The sequence below is a fragment of the Pseudophryne corroboree genome, chromosome 4 (assembly GCF_028390025.1).
Source record: "Pseudophryne corroboree isolate aPseCor3 chromosome 4, aPseCor3.hap2, whole genome shotgun sequence".
NCBI lineage: Eukaryota > Metazoa > Chordata > Amphibia > Anura > Myobatrachidae > Pseudophryne > Pseudophryne corroboree.
The window spans coordinates 902,191,315-902,211,102 of NC_086447.1; the positions used below are offsets into that span (position 1 = coordinate 902,191,315).

At 48.1% G+C, this 19,788-nt stretch overlaps 1 protein-coding gene across 1 annotated transcript in view; it reads right to left on the minus strand.

Moving 5' to 3' along the window:
* The window catches only part of ALK (ALK receptor tyrosine kinase), a 1,590,950-nt gene that overhangs the window by 206,244 nt on the left and 1,364,918 nt on the right, over window positions 1-19,788 (minus strand). The window contains exons 9-11 of the mRNA XM_063919418.1: window positions 9,802-9,971; window positions 6,606-6,700; window positions 5,273-5,416 (exon numbers count right to left, since the gene is read on the minus strand). Coding sequence (XP_063775488.1) covers window positions 5,273-5,416; window positions 6,606-6,700; window positions 9,802-9,971 — 409 coding nt within the window. The remainder of the gene's footprint in view (window positions 1-5,272; window positions 5,417-6,605; window positions 6,701-9,801; window positions 9,972-19,788) is intronic.

Consider the following 19,788-nt stretch of genomic DNA (forward strand, 5'->3'; position numbering starts at 1 on the left):
CGACTGGTACACCCACGGTGTCACTAGTGCGTCCACAGGTATCGCCTAAGGGTCCCGTGACCTGGCACAATATTTTTTTAGCTTTTTGTTGAAGCGGGACGCCATCATGTCCACCTGTGGCCGTTCCCAACGATTTACAATCTGTGTGAAAACTTCTTGATGAAGTCCCCACTCTCCCGGGTGGAGGTCGTGCCTGCTGAGGAAGTCTGCTTCCCAGTTGTCCACTCCCGGAATGAACACTGCTGACAGTTCTAGCACGTGATTCTCCACCCATCGAAGAATCCTTGTGGCTTCTGCCATTACCATCCTGCTTCTTGTGCCGCCCTGGCGGTTTACATGGGCAACCGCCGTGATGTTGTCTGACTGAATCAGTACAGATTGGTTTTGAAGCAGGGGCTCTGCTTGACTCAGGGCGTTGTAGATGGCCCTTAGTTCCAATATATTTATGTGTAGAGAAGTCTCCAGACTTGACCACTGTCCCTGGAAGTTTCTTCCCTGAGTGACTGCCCCCCATCCTCGGAGGCTTGCATCCGTGGTCACCAGGATCCAGTCCTGTATGCCGAACCTGCGTCCCTCGAGAAGATGAGCACTCTGCAGCCACCACAGCAGAGACACCCTGGCCCTTGGGGACAGGGTGATCAACCGATGCATCTGAAGATGCGATCCGGACCATTTGTCCAACAGATCCCACTGAAAGATCCTTGCATGGAACCTGACGAAGGGAATTGCTTCGTAAGAAGCCACCATCTTTCCCAGGACTCGCGTGCAGTGATGCACCGACACCTGTTTTGGTTTCAGGAGGTCCCTGACCAGAGATGACAATTCCTGGGCCTTCTCCTCCGGGAGAAACACCTTCTTCTGTTCTGTGTCCAGAATCATTCCCAGGAAAAGCAGACGCGTCGTAGGGATCAGCTGCGACTTTGGGATATTCAGAATCCAGCCGTGCTGTTGCAACACTTCCTGAGAGAGTGCTACGCTGACCAACAACTGCTCTTTGGACCTCGCCTTTATGAGGAGATCGTCCAAGTACGGGATAATTATAACTCCCTTTCTTCGAAGGAGTATCATCATTTCGGCCATTACCTTGCTAAATATTCTCGGAGCCGTGGAGAGACCAAACGGCAACGTCTGGAATTGGTAATGACAGTTCTGTACCACAAACCTGAGGTACTCCTGGTGAGGTCGGAAAATGGGTACATGCAAGTAAGCATCCTTGATGTCCAGCGACACCATAAAATCCCCCTCTTCCAGGCTTGCAATAACCGCCCTGAGCGACTCCATTTTGAACTTGAACTTCTTTATATAAGTGTTCAAGGATTTTAAATTCAGGATGGGTCTCACCGAACCGTCCGGTTTCGGTACCACAAACATTGTGGAATAGTAACCCCTGCCCTGTTGAAGGAGGGGGACCTTGATTATCACCTGCTGGAGGTACAGCTTGTGAATTGCCGCCAGTACTACCTCCCTTTCCCTGGGAGCAGCTGGCAAGGCTGATTTGAGGTAACGGCGAGGGGGAGTCGCCTCGAACTCCAGCTTGTATCCCTGAGATACAATTTGTACAGCCCATAGATCCACTTGTGAGCGAACCCACTGGTTGCTGAAGTTTCGGAGACGCGCCCCCACCGCACCTGGCTCCGCCTGTGGAGCCCCAACGTCATGCGGTGGACTTAGTGGAAGCAGGGGAGGATTTTTGTTCATGGGAACTGGCTGCCTGGTGCAGCTTCTTTCCTCTACCCTTGCCTCTGGCCAGAAAGGATGCTTCTCTGACCCGCTTGCCTTTCTGAGGCCGAAAGGACTGCATTTGATAATACGGTGCTTTCTTAGGCTGTGGATACGAGGTCCGAGAGACCGTCCCCAAATAGTTCCTCACCCTTATAAGGCAAAACCTCCATGTGTTTTTTAAAATCAGCATCACCTGTCCACTGCCGAGTCCATAATACTCTTCTGGCAGAAATGGACATTGCATTAATTCTAGATGCCAGCAGGCAAATGTCCCTCTGTGCATCCCGCATATATAAGACGACGTCTTTTATATGTTCGATGGTTAGCAAAATAGTATCCCTGTCGAGGGAATCAATGTTGTCTGACAGGGTATCAGTCCATGCTGCTGCAGCACTACACATCCAGGCTGAAGCAATAGCAGGTCTCAGTAGAGTACCAGAGTGTGTATACACAGACTTCAGGATAGCTTCCTGCTTTCTATCCGCAGGATCCTTTAGGGCGGCCGTATCCTGAGACGGCAGTGCCACCCTTTTAGATAAGCGTGTTAGCGCCTTGTCCACCCTAGGGGATGTTTCCCAACGTAACCTATCCGTTGGCGGGAAAGGGTACGCCATCAGTAACCTCTTAGAAATCACTAGTTTCTTATCAGGGGAACTCCACGCTTCTTCACACAAATCATTTAATTCATCAGATGGGGGAAAAGTCACTGGCTGCTTTTTCTCCCCAAACATAATACCCCTTTTGGTGGTAACCGGGTTAATATCAGAAATGTGCAATACATCTTTCATTGCAGTAATCATGCATCGGATGGCTTTTGTAGACTGTACATTTGTCTCATCCTCATCTACACTGGAGTCAGATTCCGTGTCGACATCTGTGTCCACCATCAGAGCTAGCGGGCGTTTATGAGCCCCTGACGGCTTCTGAGTCGCCTGGGCAGGCGCGGGCTGAGACCCCGGCTGTCCCAAGGCTGCTGCGTCATCAATCCTTTTATGTAAGGAGTTGACACTGTCGGTTAAGACCTTCCACATATCCATCCAAACAGGTGTTGGCCCCGTCGGGGGCGACACCACATGTATCTGCCCCTGCTCCGCCTCCACGTAACCCTCCTCACCAAACATGTCGACACAGCCGTACCGACACACCGCACACACACAGGGAATGCTCAGACTGAGGACAGGACCCCACAAAGTCCTTTGGGGAGACAGAGAGAGAGAGTATGCCAGCACACACCACAGCGCTATATAACACAGGGATTTACACTGCTAATAAGTGATTTTCCCAATAGCTGCTTGTTTGTATCGATTTGCGCCTAAATTTATGTGCCCCCCCTCTCTTTTTAACCCGTCTTGTACCTGGATACTGCAGGGGAGAGCCTGGGGACCGTGCTTCCAGCGGAGCTGTGAAGGGAAAATGGCGCTGGTGTGCTGAGGAAGAAGGCCCCGCCCCCTCAGCGCCGGGCTTCTGTCCCGCGTTTTCTTTAACTTAATGGCGGGGTTTTTTACACATATACAGTTAGCTGACTGTATTATGTGTATATTTAGCCAAAAGGTAATATAATTGCTGCCCAGGGCGCCCCCCCCCCCCAGCGCCCTGCACCCTACAGTGACCGGAGTGTGTGGTGTGCTGTGGGAGCAATGGCGCACAGCTGCAGTGCTGTGCGCTACCTTAATGAAGATCGGAGTCTTCTGCCGCCGATTTCATCTCCTTCTTCTGTCTTCTGGCTCTGCAAGGGGGACGGCGGCGCGGCTCCGGGAATGGACGATCGAGGTCAGGCCCTGTGTTCGAACCCTCTGGAGCTAATGGTGTCCAGTAGCCTAAGAAGCACAAGCTAGCTGCACGCAGGTAGGTTTGCTTCTTTCCCCTCAGTCCCACGTAGCAGTGAGTCTGTTGCCAGCAGATCTCACTGAAAATAAAAAACCTAACAAATACTTTCTTTCTAGCAAGCTCAGGAGAGCCCACTAGGAGCACCCAGCTCTGGCCGGGCACAGATTCTAACTGAGGTCTGGAGGAGGGGCATAGAGGGAGGAGCCATTGCACACCAGATAGTACCTAATCTTTATTTTAGAGTGCCCAGTCTCCTGCGGAGCCTGTCTATTCCCCATGGTCCTTATGGAGTTCCCAGCATCCACTAGGACGTCAGAGAAACAATATAACCCACCCAAATCTAACTCTCTCTGCACATGTTATATCTGCCCCCCCTGCAGTGCACATGGTTTTGCCCAACTGCTAAAAAATGTCCTGTTGCGATCAACTTGGAATTACCCCCATTATGTGTATAAGGCAGAGGTTCCCAAACTGTGTGCCGTGGCTCCTGGGGTGCCTCGGGACACTTGCAGGGGTGCCCTGGGTTGGTGGTCCAGGACCAATTCAAATTATTCATGGTCAATATAATAGGCAAAACCAGTGCTGGTGGTTGCCAGTTATACAATATGTGGCCAAACAGAAGCAAATCTTGTCCCTCACCACACAACTGACCCTAAGGATGACATATAAACACGATCTACTTAATGTAATATTTCTTTCTAAATTTCTCAATAAGAAATTTTTGGCCTAGGGGTGCCATGAAGAAAATTCTGATACTCTAGGGCGCCGTGATTCAAAAAAGTTTGGAAACCACTGGTATAAGGGCATTATGCATTATGCCAACCTTTATTAACGTCCTTATACACACATAATGCCCCTTACACATATGCCGCACATTATTAATGCCAGGCTTATACACACATAATGCCCCTTACACATATGCCGCACATTATTAATGCCAGGCTTATACACACATAATGCCCCTTACACATATGCCGCACATTATTAATGCCAGGCTTATACACACATAATGCCCCTTACACATATGCCGCACATTATTAATGCCAGGCTTATACACACATAATGCCCCTTACACATATGCCGCACATTATTAATGCCAGGCTTATACACACATAATGCCCCTTACACATATGCCGCACATTATTAATGCCTTTATACACATAACACACACAATGCCCTTTGCATTCTGATGTAAGATGAGTAAGGGACACTATCGCATGATATAATGTGAATAAAGTTGCACTACTGTGTGGCATAATTTCATCTGGTGGTACTATTGTGTGGCCATGCCCCTTCCCAAAAGAACACATCATGTTTTGACCTGCGCGCCAAATGTGCTCACTGTTCCTATTTAAAATATATGCAGGGTAGGACTACCAAAATGAGGACTGCTATGGGTGAGGGGTGATGGTGCTGGGAAAGGGGTACAGGGTCAGAGGCGGAACTAGCATCGGTGCTAGGGGGCACCAGCCAAAATCCTGCCTAGGGCATCATATTAGTTAGGGCAGGCTCTGCCAGCGGGTAACATGTTGGTTTATAAGTGAAGCGAGAACAAGCCGTATTGCTCCACATCGCCAACCTTAGACTTTCTGTTCCTTATCTGTGACTGTAAATGCTGCAGAGTGCCCTTGTTATTGTCACTGCAAGTTATGCAGGTTACCATCTGTAGGCTGCTCTGTAGCACACAGACTTCTCACAGCATGCTGCCCCCTTCTGGTTGTACCTGGCTTGGAGGTCTGGAGAGAAGGGAACATCTCTTCCTCCAGGTGTTGCGATTCCGTCTCGTTCCTCCTCTGGCTGCTGCTGGTCTCCATTAGAAGGTTGCTTGAGAAGTACGATGCGGTCTGCGCAGTCGTTTCACCGTTACCTTGAATGTTACAAAACCAGCAACTTAGCAGAAGAACACTCAGGGCACTATGATCAGAATTCCTTCTTCAAGAATTCCTTCACACTGCACGTGGTGCTTACAGAAAATCAAATAGACGTGAGGATTCAATGGCAGCTGTGTAACTGGGTGTTGGGTCACCTCATGTATATAACGTGGGATAAACGGGGCCTGATTCTGAGTCAGGTCATCTGCGCCCTCTATTCCTTACCGCCGCGGCTTATTCTTATTCGAGAATCCGCCTTTGAATGCTAAAAAAATGCATGCGGATGCCCACCCCACCCACTGCTTTTATGTCCGTACGTGTCACCATTAGTATTGGGACATCACTATCCCATTCCTGTACTCATAAGATCTGGCTGAAACAGACGTCCCGTCTCCGTCCGCACGCTGCGATCAAGCAAGGAAGTCACCTCACAAGCTAATTCTATTCCCATGACACTCCTAGGGGGGAACTCAGTTAGCGGTGTGGTTTTCCCTGCTTCCAATTTCCGTGCCGGAGGTATTCAATTAGCAGGGAATACCTTGCGTGCGAGTCCCCGCAGTTGGACTGATTTCTGTGGAAAAAGCCACAATATCAGGATACGCGTGGAAAAAAAAAACTGATTCAGCAGTTTACACAGATTCAGAAAGATTCCGTGCTCGAATGCCGATTTTTCGACGCGGGAAAAGGCTATTTGAATAATTGAAAACCCTCCCTTCCCCCCAAAAGCAGAAGAGTTCTGTGTGATTGTATAGTCACCACCCAGTTACCCCCCAAAATGCCAATGTCTCGGAGAGCATGGTCTGCCAATGGATGGATTCGAGTGGTTCTCAAACTCAGTCCTCGGGACCCCACACGGTTCACGTTTTCCATGTCACCCAGCAGCTGCACTGTGTATCACCAACTGTCACATTTTAAAAATCTACAGGTGACCTGCAAAACATGAACCGTGTGGGGTCCTGAGGACTGAGTTTGAGTACCTGTAGATTAGTCCATTGGCAGCAGTGATTTCCCTCAGTAGGCGTTGTTGATTTGTTTCTTTGGCGCATGCGCAGTATGCAGAGCCGCGAGGTGCGTCCATATCTGTGGAAAACTCTGACTCATCAGGCCCACATCCGCCTAGCACTGGCGTCTCAGCAATACATTACAGAGTCTCAGTAGAGTTAATAAGTAATTTATAGGACTTACTTGTTAGGTAGCACCCTAAGCTGAGTGACACGTTGTCAAAGGCAATGATGGCCTCTATATCCTTTGCCCAAGAAGCGTGGATCTCCAGCCAGAACCTGGTGCAGGGGAACACAGAGACAGACATTACACATGCTGGGCTCACAGCGCTTACTGTATAGGCAAACTAGCCAGCTGCCTAGGGCGCCAAAAAAAAGGGGTCACTTTCATTTCATACATTAGTTTTCTTATTGTGTGTGTGTGTGTGTGTGTGTATGTGTATGTGTGTGTGTGTATACACACACCTGATAAATAGCAAAAGCTCACCTCTACACAAACGAACATAAACCTTAGGACTGACCCAGTATTAAACACTAATAACTATTGTCACTTTAAGGAATGTTACTGTCGCTCATTTAATAAATTAAAATCCACTAATTTAGGAAGGAATGTAAAAAAAATGTCATTAACATTTTTCTGCTCCGCGGAATCTGTCGCCTCAGTCTGTCTCATTACAGAGACACCCCTGTCGGTAATAAAACATCAATAAGACATTAAATTGTCATCTCAGAACTTGGAAGACATCACACGCTGAAAAGCAATTGACAGAAAGGGAATACTTAATACAATGATTTATTGTTTCAATCAGTATTGAATATTTATCTGTGGTAAATTTCTTCTTTCCAACCTTCCACGTGAGCGCCTCTAATCTCGCAAAACAGCTTTCCCGTCCCCAACAGTCTACTCCCTACAGCAAGCGCTAAACTCACCCACACAGAGCAGGAGTGAGCGCACAATGGGGGTCATTCCGAGTTGTTCGGTCGTTATTTTTTTCTCGCAACAGAGCGATTAGTCGCTAATGCGCATGCGCAATGTCCGCAGTTCGACTGCGCCAAGTAAATTTGCTATGCAGTTAGGTATTTTACTCACGGCATTACGAGGTTTTTTCTTCGTGCTGGTGATCGTAATGTGATTGACAGGAAGTGGGTGTTTCTGGGTGGAAACTGGCCGTTTTATGGGAGTGTGCGAAAAAACGCTATCGTTTCTGGGAAAAACGCGGGAGTGGCTGGAGAAACGGAGGAGTGTCTGGGCGAACGCTGGGTGTGTTTGTGACGTCAAACCAGGAACGAAACTGACTGAACTGATCGCAGATGCCGAGTAAGTCTGGAGCTACTCAGAAACTGCTAAGAAGTGTCTATTCGCAATTCTGCTAATCTTTCATTCGCAAATTTGATAAGCTAAGATTCACTCCCAGTAGGCGGCGGCTTAGCGTGTGCAAAGCTGCTAAAAGCAGCTTGCGAGCGAACAACTCGGAATGACCCCCAATGCGTGGCGGTATATGCACCACGCCTTATTGTATGCTCAATTTCAATGATTGACTCTCGATCTCTCTATTTATATATATACTGACTTTATATACACACACTTCGGTGAGGGGAATCTTCCAGCTCTGTGCTGAGTGAGTTTTTCATTAGCAGAACTATATGCTCTAGAGCAGTGGTTCTAAAACTCGGTCCTCAGGACCCCACACGGTTCACGTTTTCCAGGTCACCCAGCAGCTGCACTGTGTATCACCAACTGTCACATTTTTTAAATCTACAGGTGACCTGCAAAACATGGACCATGTGGGGTCCTGAGGACCGAGTTTGAGAACCTGTGCTCTAGAAGTTAGATTCTCCTTTGTAGCATCCTGTGTTCATAAGTGTTCCCTTGGCGTAGGGATGGCCGGCCACCTGGTTTTGCTATCGATTGTACAGATCCGATGGTTTTCTGCCTTCGTTGGCTGTCAGGTCGCAATGTTTTTTTTTTCTAGGGGCCAGGGGCATGATAAGACCTGCTCCTTCCCGTTATAGCCCATTGCTTGGCATTCCCCACACCTGGGGCAGCCGTCTGATGGTTGCCCTGAGCTTGGCACAGAGGAAGGGTCCTGGGAGGAGTTCTATAATTGAAGGGAGCAGAAACCGGACCACAGAATGGAGCAAATTCACTTGATATTCTAAAAATGTATTATCGCCCTGTTTGGAAGTAAAAGCTGTATTTTATAAAGGAAATTTCTATACATTAGTTTTAACTGGGTTATGAGGACCCACATCTTTATTTTAGTCTTCTGGTTCTCCTACTAGCCACTGCTGTATGCTCTTCGCTCACTGGTGGTCATTCCGAGTTGATCGCTAGCTGCATTTGTTCGCAGTGCAGCGATCAGGCCAAAAAAAGTCAGTTCTGCGCATGCATATGCGGCGCAATGCGCACGCACGACGTACGAGTACAACGACCGATGTAGTTTAACACAAGGTCTAGCGAAGCTTTTCAGTCACACTGCTGGCCGCAGAGTGATTGACATGAAGTGGGCGTTTCTGGGTGGCAACTGACCATTTTCAGGGAGTGTTCGGAAAAACGCAGGCGTGCCAGGGAAAACGCGGGAGTGGCTGGACGAACGCTGGGCAGGTTTGTGACGTCAAAACAGGAACTGAACAGTCTGAAGTGATCGCAAGCGCTGAGTAGGTTTTGAGCTACTCTGAAACTGCGCAAAAAAACTTTGTAGCCGCTCTGCGATCCTTTTGTTTGCACTTCTGCTAAGCTAAAATACACTCCCAGTGGGAGGCGGCATAGCGTTTACATGGCTGCTAAAAACTGCTAGCGAGCAATCATCTCGGAATGACCACCACTGTCTCTTCCCTCTGCATCACCTCAGTTTGTTTGCCCCTCCCAAACTCTCACGAGCAGGGCCCTCCTCCCCCATGTGCGTTTCCCTCCCTCATATTTACCATCATCTCCTCCTCCTTTCTGTACTATGTAAGGCACTGCTGAGCCCCTGTGGCTTCATATAAGCAAAGCATAATAATAATAATAATAATAATAATAATAGCAAATAGCGTTAATTTACTCTATGTAAGTCACATTTACCTGCACTTTTACAGTTTACCAATTGTAGTTGATCTATTCATGCGACTCCTGTACGTAATTGTTATGGCGTGCGCTCATCTACCTCACATAGGGGGAGATTTATTAAAGCTTGGAGAACAGTGTAAAGAGATAAAGTACCAACCAATCAGTTTCTCACTGCCATGTCACAGGCTGTGTTTGAAAAATGACAGTTAGGAGCTGATTGGCTGGTACTTTATCTCTCTCTGCTTTATTGGTCTCTAAGCTTTGATGAATCTCCACCACTGTTTGTTTTTTCATCCTCCCTTATTATGTGGAGCAAATCAGTGACACTTACCTCCCCAGCACATCCTGAAGAGACAGCACTATATGTTCCCAAACGCCGAGCCCCTCCCCATTGGCAAAGTGCCAGAGTGTCCTGGTTTTCACTTTCCCCGTCCGGTTATCATGGAGTCGCACGGATACGTCTCCCAGCCAGAAGCCATCCAGCAGAAACGACATCCGGAGCTAGAGGAACGAAAAACACGTCAGTGTGCGGTCTCCACCAGTCCTGGCGCCTACGGTCACTGACCACAGAGTTCCAGGGCCATACATATGTACAGTGTGGGTGGACTGAGTATTAGCAACCCTGCAGTCAGGACATCAGCAGGTGAAGGAACTAGGCCAGACCATTTCTGATATCACACAAACATTGGTGCACTTTGCCCAAACCACTTCACTGCAATGAGGTCTTCAGAGACACCGAACCCATCAGGATTATGGCATACATTATCACACGGTGCTTTTATAGAATGTTCAGCTGATAATAAAGATTTCATAGGCTCTAATCCTATCACGTATGAGACAAAGCCATTCATTCAGGTCATTAAAGTCATCTGTTTCCTTCACTGGGTCATAAAAAGCCCGGACATGAAGGTTAAGTAACAAAGGAACCCATAAATACACTCATAATACCAGCTTTATCTCATCCTTCATGCAAATGTAATTACAGGACAGAAACACAATTGTAGAGCGCAACGGAATATGCCGGCACTATATAAGTAAATGTTAATAACTAACGAGTGTGCATTTTATGGTTTGCTCAGCCGGTAGCCAGTAGAGATGTCTTATTTTTGGCACAGAGTAGGTTAGAGAGTCACACAGTGTCCAAGTGGTCAAGACACTTACAGTAGCTCCCAACCTTGGTATAATGAGTTTTCAATGTAAAGCACGCCAAGATATATAACATTCCATTTGGTGGAGTGTAGTACCTGATTATCGCCTGTAGATGTCAGTGTTTTTGGTTATGTATTTTTTTCAACAGTGATGAGCTGTTTCTGAGAGGCAGATGTATTAACCTGGAGAAGGCATAAGGAAGTGATAAACCAGTGATATGTGCAAGGTGATAAACGCACAAGCCAATGAGATCCTAACTGTTAATTTACATATTGGAGCTGATTGGCTGGTGCCTTTATCACCTTGCACATATCACTGGTTTATCACTTCCTTATGCCTTCTCCAGGTTAATAAATCTAACCCTGAGTGCCATGCAAGGTGGAAAGTGGCTGCAGGCAAGCGATCTTTAGGAAACTGCACATGTATCGCGTGCTGTCCGCCGTCCACCAACTGCGATCGCAGACATTATGGAAGCCTCCTGCAGGCGCAGCCTGGCTGCCACAGCAGGAGCCCCGGCGCCATTTCTAAGATCAGATCGGCTGCGTGTGATGAAACGTGCGCAGCCTCCCCCGATAATGCCGCTGACACCCCCCCCACCCCCCCATTTGCCAATGGTGTACTAAACACACAAACTGCTATCTTACACAAACTTGGGCTATGCCGTTTGTTTAGTTAGAAAGGAAATCTCCACCTGAATCATTTCTAAGGTCATATCCCCTGACTGATTCAATGAATTGCAAGTTATTGTATTGATTTCCCTACCATTATAATATTTGCAATAGTGTTGCTAAATAAACTGTGAATTACACTATTATAGCAAGGTAACAGCTTAAGACAGAGACGGGTTCAGTCTCCGCAGCTCATTATTACAATATCTGTCCAAATCCATATTTCCAAATATACCATGAAAAGGGCAAAACAATTGGATGCTTGAATGGAGGGAGCAGAAGCAAAATTGAAACGTGGGTTTTCCTGCTAGCAGCGGCGCAACGCTGATCCAATAATGAGCTTTCTGTAGGGCGAGAATTGATGCTGATACAGGAACACAGGCAATTTCATTTTGTTAAATCTGACACCAAAATAGCTTCTGCTTAATAGACAGTTTTCTCCATTCTATACCCTGGCTCTCATCTAAAAAAAACACAATAGTTTATCGAGCTGAGCTAAATCCTCGGACAGCTCTGCAAGAACAATACATCTCTAGCGCCAAACAATTTATTTTATCCATAGCGCCTGCTACATGCGATTTTACAAGTGTCATAGTGACCTCTAAATTATTTGCACTTTATGTAAAAGCCTATTTTTGGGAGCAAAAAAAGACAAAATTAGAGCGTCCCTCTCCAGAAAGTCAAGTGCGCCCGTGAGCTGCGGATTGTCTCGCTCTCTGCTTTTTGTTGCAGCCAAGCGAGCGTGTCCCTACTGCGCATGCGCCGTAGAGTGCCGGCGCATGCCAGACGGCCGCAGGCCGTAGCAGGGCTGCGATCGCCTCTGCCTGATTGACAGGCAGAGGCGATCGCTGGGCGGGAGGGGGCGGAACGGCGGCGTTTGGCTGCCGTTTCATGGGAGCGGTCCGGCCAACGCAGGCGTGGATGAACCGAACAGGGGTGGGCCGCAGTGGCTGCGTGATGTCACACGCCCCCGCTGCGGGCCGGGGAGCGATGAGTAGCTCCCGGCCAGCACGCTAAAGCTGCGCTGGCCGGGAGTTACTCCTGAAGTGCAAAGGCATCGCCGCTGTGCGATGCCTTTGCACTTCTGCGGGGGGGGGGGGGGGGGGGGGCGGACTGATATGCGGGGCGGTCTAGCCCCGTGCTGGGCGTCCCCCCGCATGTCAGTGTGAATGATCGTAGCTGTGCTAAATTTAGCACAGCTACGATCAACTCGGAATGACCCCCACAGTGTAGGAACTACTAATACATAAAATGTGGTACGTGTGTAATGCACCAGGCCTGGACACCTTGTGTCTGCGGAAACTAAACATTCAGTATGCTTTGTCAGTTGATAGCTAGCAGGATATGCTGGGAGTTGTAGTTTCACAACACACATACCACCCAACATATAGGACTGGAATAGGGGTGTGTGGATACACCACGCTGTGGGTGTGACAATGCCATAGGGGACGTGTTTAGCAAATAAAGACCATTTTATTGCCTCATGCACTGGAGGCTCCCGTTCTCCTGCAGAGAACAACATTCCACCTATTGATACTGACCCGCTGAAGATGGGGTGATTGAGAGGTAAGCAATACCCGGGCCACAGGATGTCAGTGCTGTAATACACCAAACTGTGTTGTACTCAATGACCCAGTGCCCTTGAAAGGGTGGACGGAAAGGATCAAAATTGCTGGCTGTAAATGGAGACCAGGGTAGTGCAGGGTGAGAACCAAGAGGATGAAGGGCCCTGCTCGTCAGAGCTTACAGCCTAGGAGGGTGGGGGTTAATCTGGGATGTGAACTGGGAAGAGATGAGGAGGTTCAGGGGGCATGATTCGTGAGTTAAGAGTGTGAGGTCTGATGGGGGGGTTGATGGGAGGGGGGGCTGTTTATTTAAGAGTAGCAGAGTAGCTCACAGGAGAAGTGTTGGATGCAGGAGGAGGTAATCAGAGAAGTTGCAAGGTACAATTAGAGGAAAAGCCGAGAGTTATGGAGCATAACCTGGATGTGGTAGGGAGAGGAGAGCCTGCAAAAGACAGGTTGAACTAAAGTGAAGCAATAGGTAGATGAGAAGAGCAAAGGCATTGAGGATATATTTAAGAGGGGAGAGAAGGATCAGACAGTTGGAGGTCGTTATACTCTAGGCCAGTGGTTCTCAAACTGTGTGCCGTGGCTCCCTGGGGTACCATAGGACACTTGCAAGGGTGCCCTGGGTTGGTGGTCCAGGACCAATTAAACAAATTTCTGGTCAATGTAATAGACAAAACCAGTGGTGGTGGCTGTAAATCATAAAATCTGTGTTCAAACAGAAGCAAATCTTGTCCCTCACCATACAACAGAACCTAAGGTTGACATCCAAATACAATTAACTTAATTTAATCTTTTTTTTCCTAGGGGTGCCGTGAAAAAATTTCTGATACTCTAGGGTGCCGGGATTCAAGTTTGGGAACCACTGCTCTAGGCAATGCCAGATTACCAAATAGGCAGAGTAGGCACCGGTCTATGGGCCCGCGCCTTTTAGGGGCTCCCGTGACATCGGATCAAAATAATATTGATTTGATCTTGAAAGACAATTACGGTACTATTAAACTTTCTTAAATTGTTTCCAAAAGATAGATAAAATTAACTCAAAGAAACGAAAACTTTACATTAAAGACTCTATAGAGAAAATACTGTATTAATGTAATGTACCCATTAACAACTTACAGTACATACACCACAGACATCAGATTCACATTACAGGTTCCAGATCGTGGACAGTTGGTTAGTAAAATGGAAAATGTATTAGGAGATAATATGCGAGGGGGGCCCTGAGATTTCGACTGCCTAAGGGCTTCCACAGGGTGGAGTAAATAAGCGATTTGGAAGCCTCCAGGGTAATTCTATAGATGTTGCAGCGGTGAAAGTGACAGGAGTTTGGGGGGGGTGAATAAGAAGGAACAGACAAGTATGATACACTAGCAGCAGACTGGAGGGACAATAGACAGAGTGAGTGGGGATGGAGGAAAGACGATTAGCTCAGTCTCATACATACTGAGCTTAAGAAAGAAGTAGATTTGTGAATCTTCAGTATAACGGTAGGATTGCAGATCAGCAAGGAAGGAGGCATAGAGAGAGGCGAGAAAGAGCCTTGGGAAACACCAACACGAAGACAGAGGTTACAGAGGTAGGAGGGCACCAATGAGAGGACAGATTCATGGAACCCAATGGAGTTGAGGGTTTGAAGAATAAGAGGGTAACCAAGAAAGCCAGTTAACAGATCTAGAAAAAAGGAGAATGGAAAATTGACACTTAGATTTAGAGGTAATGACAGTGGAAAGAGTATCGTACTGGAACCGATGGCACAGAGTATAGGACTGGAACCGATGGCACAGAGTATCGGACTGGAACCGATGGCACAGAGTATCGGACTGGAACCGATGGCACAGAGTATCGGACTGGAACCGATGGCACAGAGTATAGGACTGGAACCGATGGTACAGAGTATCGGACTGGAACCGATGGCACAGAGTATCGGACTGGAACCGATGGCACAGAGTATTGGACGGGAACCAATGGAGCCAGTGGGTACAGGCAGATGGAGAATGCAATGCAGTCACCGAGAAGGATGAGAATCCGCAGAAGCTTCACAAGAGATACACAGCTAGGCTGTGGATATCTTTGCACTGGCAGTTGAGACTTCATGGACTGACCCCTTTATACCTGCTGGGAAGCAGGGATTGGCTCCTGCGATCAGCTGGCTGAGAGCAGCAACTGGAATGGCTGAGATCTGGTCACACGCAGGGGAGCTCACACAGGTGGCTAATCAGCAGCTAGCAACACAGGCTACAGCTTGTATGCTGGACAAACCTCTCAGAGAATGAACACAGCCAAACACAGGGCCGTTTCTAGCCAATTTGGCTCCCAGTGCGAGATTTAAAAATGCGCTCCCCCCCTCCCATAAAAAAAATGCACCCCCCCCCCATAGATATAAAGAGTAAAAGCATGCGCACGCCAAAGGCGCGCGCGCTCCCGGCAAGGGGGCGTGGCCTCGTTAAAATGGGCGTGGCTTTGGTGAGATGGGCGTGGCCTCATCTGATCTCATCATCACGGCCACCACAGGATAAAAAAAAAAAAAGTCCTCATTTTACACATTACAGCAGGCACGCGACCCCATTTTACACAGCACGGTAGGCAAGTGTCCCCATTTTACACAGCACGGCAGGCAAGTGTCCCCCTTTTACACATTGCGGCAGGAAAGTGTCCCCATTTTACACATTGCGGCAGGAAAGTGTCCCCATTTTACACATTGCGGCAGGCACGTGTCCCCATTTTACACATTGCACATACCTCCCAACATGACCCTCTCCAGTAGGGACACAATGCTCTGCTTCTGGGCTTTTCTCTTAATGTATGATTGCTGGCACCTGTATTGAACAGGTTAATGGATAAGAAAGGTGTTTCAGCACAGGTAATGGCAATCATAGATTAAGAGGGAAATCCAGGAGCAGAGCATTCTGTCCCTCCTGGAGAGGGTCATGTTGGGAGGTATGCATTGCGGCAGGCACGTGCCTCCATTTTACACAGTACAACAGGCACGTGCCCCCATTTTACACAGTACAACAGGCACGTGCCCCCATTTTACACATTGCGGCAGGAAAGTGTCCCCCTTTTACACATTGCGGCAGGCACGTGCCTCCATTTTACACATTGCGGCAGGAAAGTGTCCCCCTTTTACACATTGCGGCAGGCACGTGCCCCCATTTTACACATTACGGCAGACTGCATCCCCATTTTACACATTCCGGCAGGCAAGAGTCCCCATTTTACACATTCCGGCAGACAAGTGTCCCCATTTTACACATTCCGGCAGGCAAGAGTCCCCATTTTACACATTCCGGCAGACAAGTGTCCCCATTTTACACATTCCGGCAGGCAAGAGTCCCCATTTTACACATTCCGGCAGACAAGTGTCCCCATTTTACACATTCCGGCAGGCAAGAGTCCCCATTTTACACATTCCGGCAGACAGGTGTCCCCATTTTACACAGTACGGCAGGTGGTGGTGGTGAGGGAGGGAGAGAGAGAGAGAGGGAGAGGGGCTGACTTACATTTGAAGCAGTTCTTCCCGCTCTTCAGCCGCCTCTCCCTCGTCTGCGCGGCGCCGCGGCTTGGCTCCCCCTTCTCCCTCCTCCCGAGTGCCCAGCTCGGGGGGCGGGGTTTCGCGGAATGACGCGATTGTGTCGTGACGTCACGACGCAATCGCGTCATTCCGCGAAACCCCGCCCCCCGAGCTGAGCACTCGGGAGGAGAGGGGATTGAAAGTTCTCAAGAAGTGCCGCGGCGGGCGCCCCGTGCGGTTGCACGGCTCACCCGCCGCAAGAAACGGCACTGGCCAAACAGAATATATTAGAACTGAAAAGCTGGGCTAAACCCAGTAAGCATGAAACACTGGACTGCAGGCAGTTGGCAGAGGTAAGTCATAAGACCAGGTACTAGAATAAGAGGAGTAAAGTCAGGATCATGACAGTCACCATCATTTAATAACAATTTGGTCATGTAGCTCCATGATCCTTGCAATAACTACATCGCTAACTCATTGCTTATATCATTACAGACTGACGAAGACAGTAAAATCAGAATAATGGCCCTCATCCCGAGTTGATCGCTAGCTGTCGTTGTTCGCTGATCATTTAAAAAAACGTCAAATCTGCACATGCGTATGCACCGCAATGTGCACGCGCGGCGTACGGGTACAAACAGCATTGTGGTTTTGCACAGGTTCTAGCGACGCTTTCAGTCACACTGGCGAACGCAGGGAGATTGACAGGAAGTGGGAGTTTCTGGCTGTCAACTGACCGTTTTCTGGGAGTGTTTGGAAAAACGCAGGCGTGTCCGGGCGTTTGCTGGGCGGGTATCTGACGTCATTACCATGTCACACGTCGCAGCAATCATCGCACAGAATAAGTAACCACAGGGCTGGTCTTGTTCTGCACAAAACGTGTTTGCTGCCGCTCGGCTGCACAGACGTTCGCACTCCTGCAAAGCGAAGATACACTCCCCCGTGGGCGGCGACTATGCATTTGCACGGCTGCTAAAAGTAGCCAGCGAGCGATCGACTCAGAATGATGGCCCATGTAATTTCATTAGCCATGTTAAAAATTTCTAATTAACATATTGGAAAATAATTGCAATACCCAAATATTGAAATACATTTGTCGTCTTTTTAGGTCCAGTTCCTAAGTTTAGTGTTCAGCGGATTATCTCCTCCTTGATGAGAAGCTGGGGAGATTAGATAACACACGGTCCTGCCGCACTCTCAGGTCCCGGTCATTAGTCATACGTCTCTGCGTTCTAGGAGGGGGCGCGCTATTAATTGCTCTAACGATCTGGTTAAATACACTCCACGTTTAAGGCCTGTCTCCTGGATCAGATGGTGTGGATACATTCATCTTCTTGTAATTTAGCAGATAGATAATTCATTAAAGGCTCTGCCACCGAGGGACTGCTGTAATTAGCTGTTTGGAGAGTGAGTGACAATTCAGTCGGGTGACAACTTCATTCTGGGAAATTGCTGGAGCAGCTGCAACTCTGGTGAAATTTCATTTCAATTTGTAGCAAAGTTATCCAACTAAATAGTAGCCTAATATTTTGGGGGCAATATTTTTTTTTTTTTTGTTTGGGGGGGGGGGGGGGGGGGGGTGGCAGCAACACTTTCTAACATTAGCAATTCTGGGGTCTATTTACTAAGCAGTGACAGGTGTGGAGAAGTGAGCCAGTGGAGAAGTTGCCCAACCAATCAGCTGCTCCGTACAATTGTATAGAATGCAAATTATAAATGTTACTTCAATGCTGATTGGTTGCCATGGGCAACTTCTCCACTGGCTCACACCTCCACACTTTTCACTGCTTCATGAATAGACCCCTCTATTCTAGAAAATAGCAAGTGCATTTGAGTACACACATGTATTTTGGTGGTCATTCCGAGTTGTTCGCTCGCTAGCTGCTTTTAGCAGCCGTGCAAACGCTAAGCCGCCGCCCTCTGGGAGTGTATTTTAGCTTAGCAGAAGTGCGAACGAAAGGATCGCAGAGCGGCTACAAAATCATTTTGTGCAATGTCAGAGTAGTTTCAGGCCTACTCCTAGCTTGCGATCACTTCAGACTATTCAGTTCCTGTTCGGCCAGCCACGCCTGCGTTTCCCCAGCCACGCCTGCGTTTTTATCTGGCACGCCTGCGTTTTTCCACACACTCCCTGAAAACGGTCAGTTGACACCCAGTAACGCCCACTTCCTGTCAATCACTCTGTGGCCAGCAGTGCGACTGAAAAGCTTCGCTAGACCTTGTGTGAAACTACATCGTTTGTTGTAATAGTACGACGCGCGTGCGCATTGCGCCGCATACGCATGCGCAGAAGTAGCGATTTTTTGCCTGATCGCTGCGCTGCGACTGAAATCTGCTAGCAAACAACTCGGAATGACCCCCTTTATCTGAAACAATCTCTAGCTGTTATCCCTCAACACAGTGGATAATGTAACATACAGGACTTTGCTGCTGACCTTTAAACTTAATCCATTTCACCTATTACAACATGCCATGCGACTGATTTTCCCACCTATTTTTCTAGAGCAGCAACCTGGGCAACAAATGCATGATGGGTATAGTACCTGTGGAGAGTGCAGAGAGTCCCCTTCACAGATTGCCGGTACACATTACATGATTTAATGAATGACAGAACATTTTCTTGCTCCATCCTTCATTAATATGCGTGGCCACACACTCGATATCGTTTGAGCACTAACTAGACGATGTAGGCGATTTGTCATTCCAGTACGACAAATCGTCCCGATATCATTCTAGTGTGTACTAGAGATGAGCGCCGGAAATTTTTCGGGTTTTGTGTTTTGGGTTTGGGTTCGGTTCCGCGGCCGTGTTTTGGGTTCGACCGCGTTTTGGCAAAACCTCACCGAATTTTTTTTGTCGGATTCGGGTGTGTTTTGGATTCGGGTGTTTTTTTCAAAAAACACTAAAAAAACAGCTTAAATCATAGAATTTGGGGGTCATTTTGATCCCAAAGTATTATTAACCTCAAAAACCATAATTTACACTCATTTTCAGTCTATTCTGAATACCTCACACCTCACAATATTATTTTTAGTCCTAAAATTTGCACCTAGGTCGCTGGATGACTAAGATAAGCGACCCTAGTGGCCGACACAAACACCGGGCCCATCTAGGAGTGGCACTGCAGTGTCACGCAGGATGTCCCTTCCAAAAAACCCTCCCCAAACAGCACATGACGCAAAGAAAAAAAGAGGCGCAATGAGGTAGCTGTGTGAGTAAGATAAGCGACCCTAGTGGCCGACACAAACACCGGGCCCATCTAGGAGTGTCACTGCAGTGTCACGCAGGATGTCCCTTCCAAAAAACCCTCCCCAAACAGCACATGACGCAAAGAAAAAAAGAGGCGCAATGAGGTAGCTGTGTGAGTAAGATAAGCGACCCTAGTGGCCGACACAAACACCGGGCCCATCTAGGAGTGG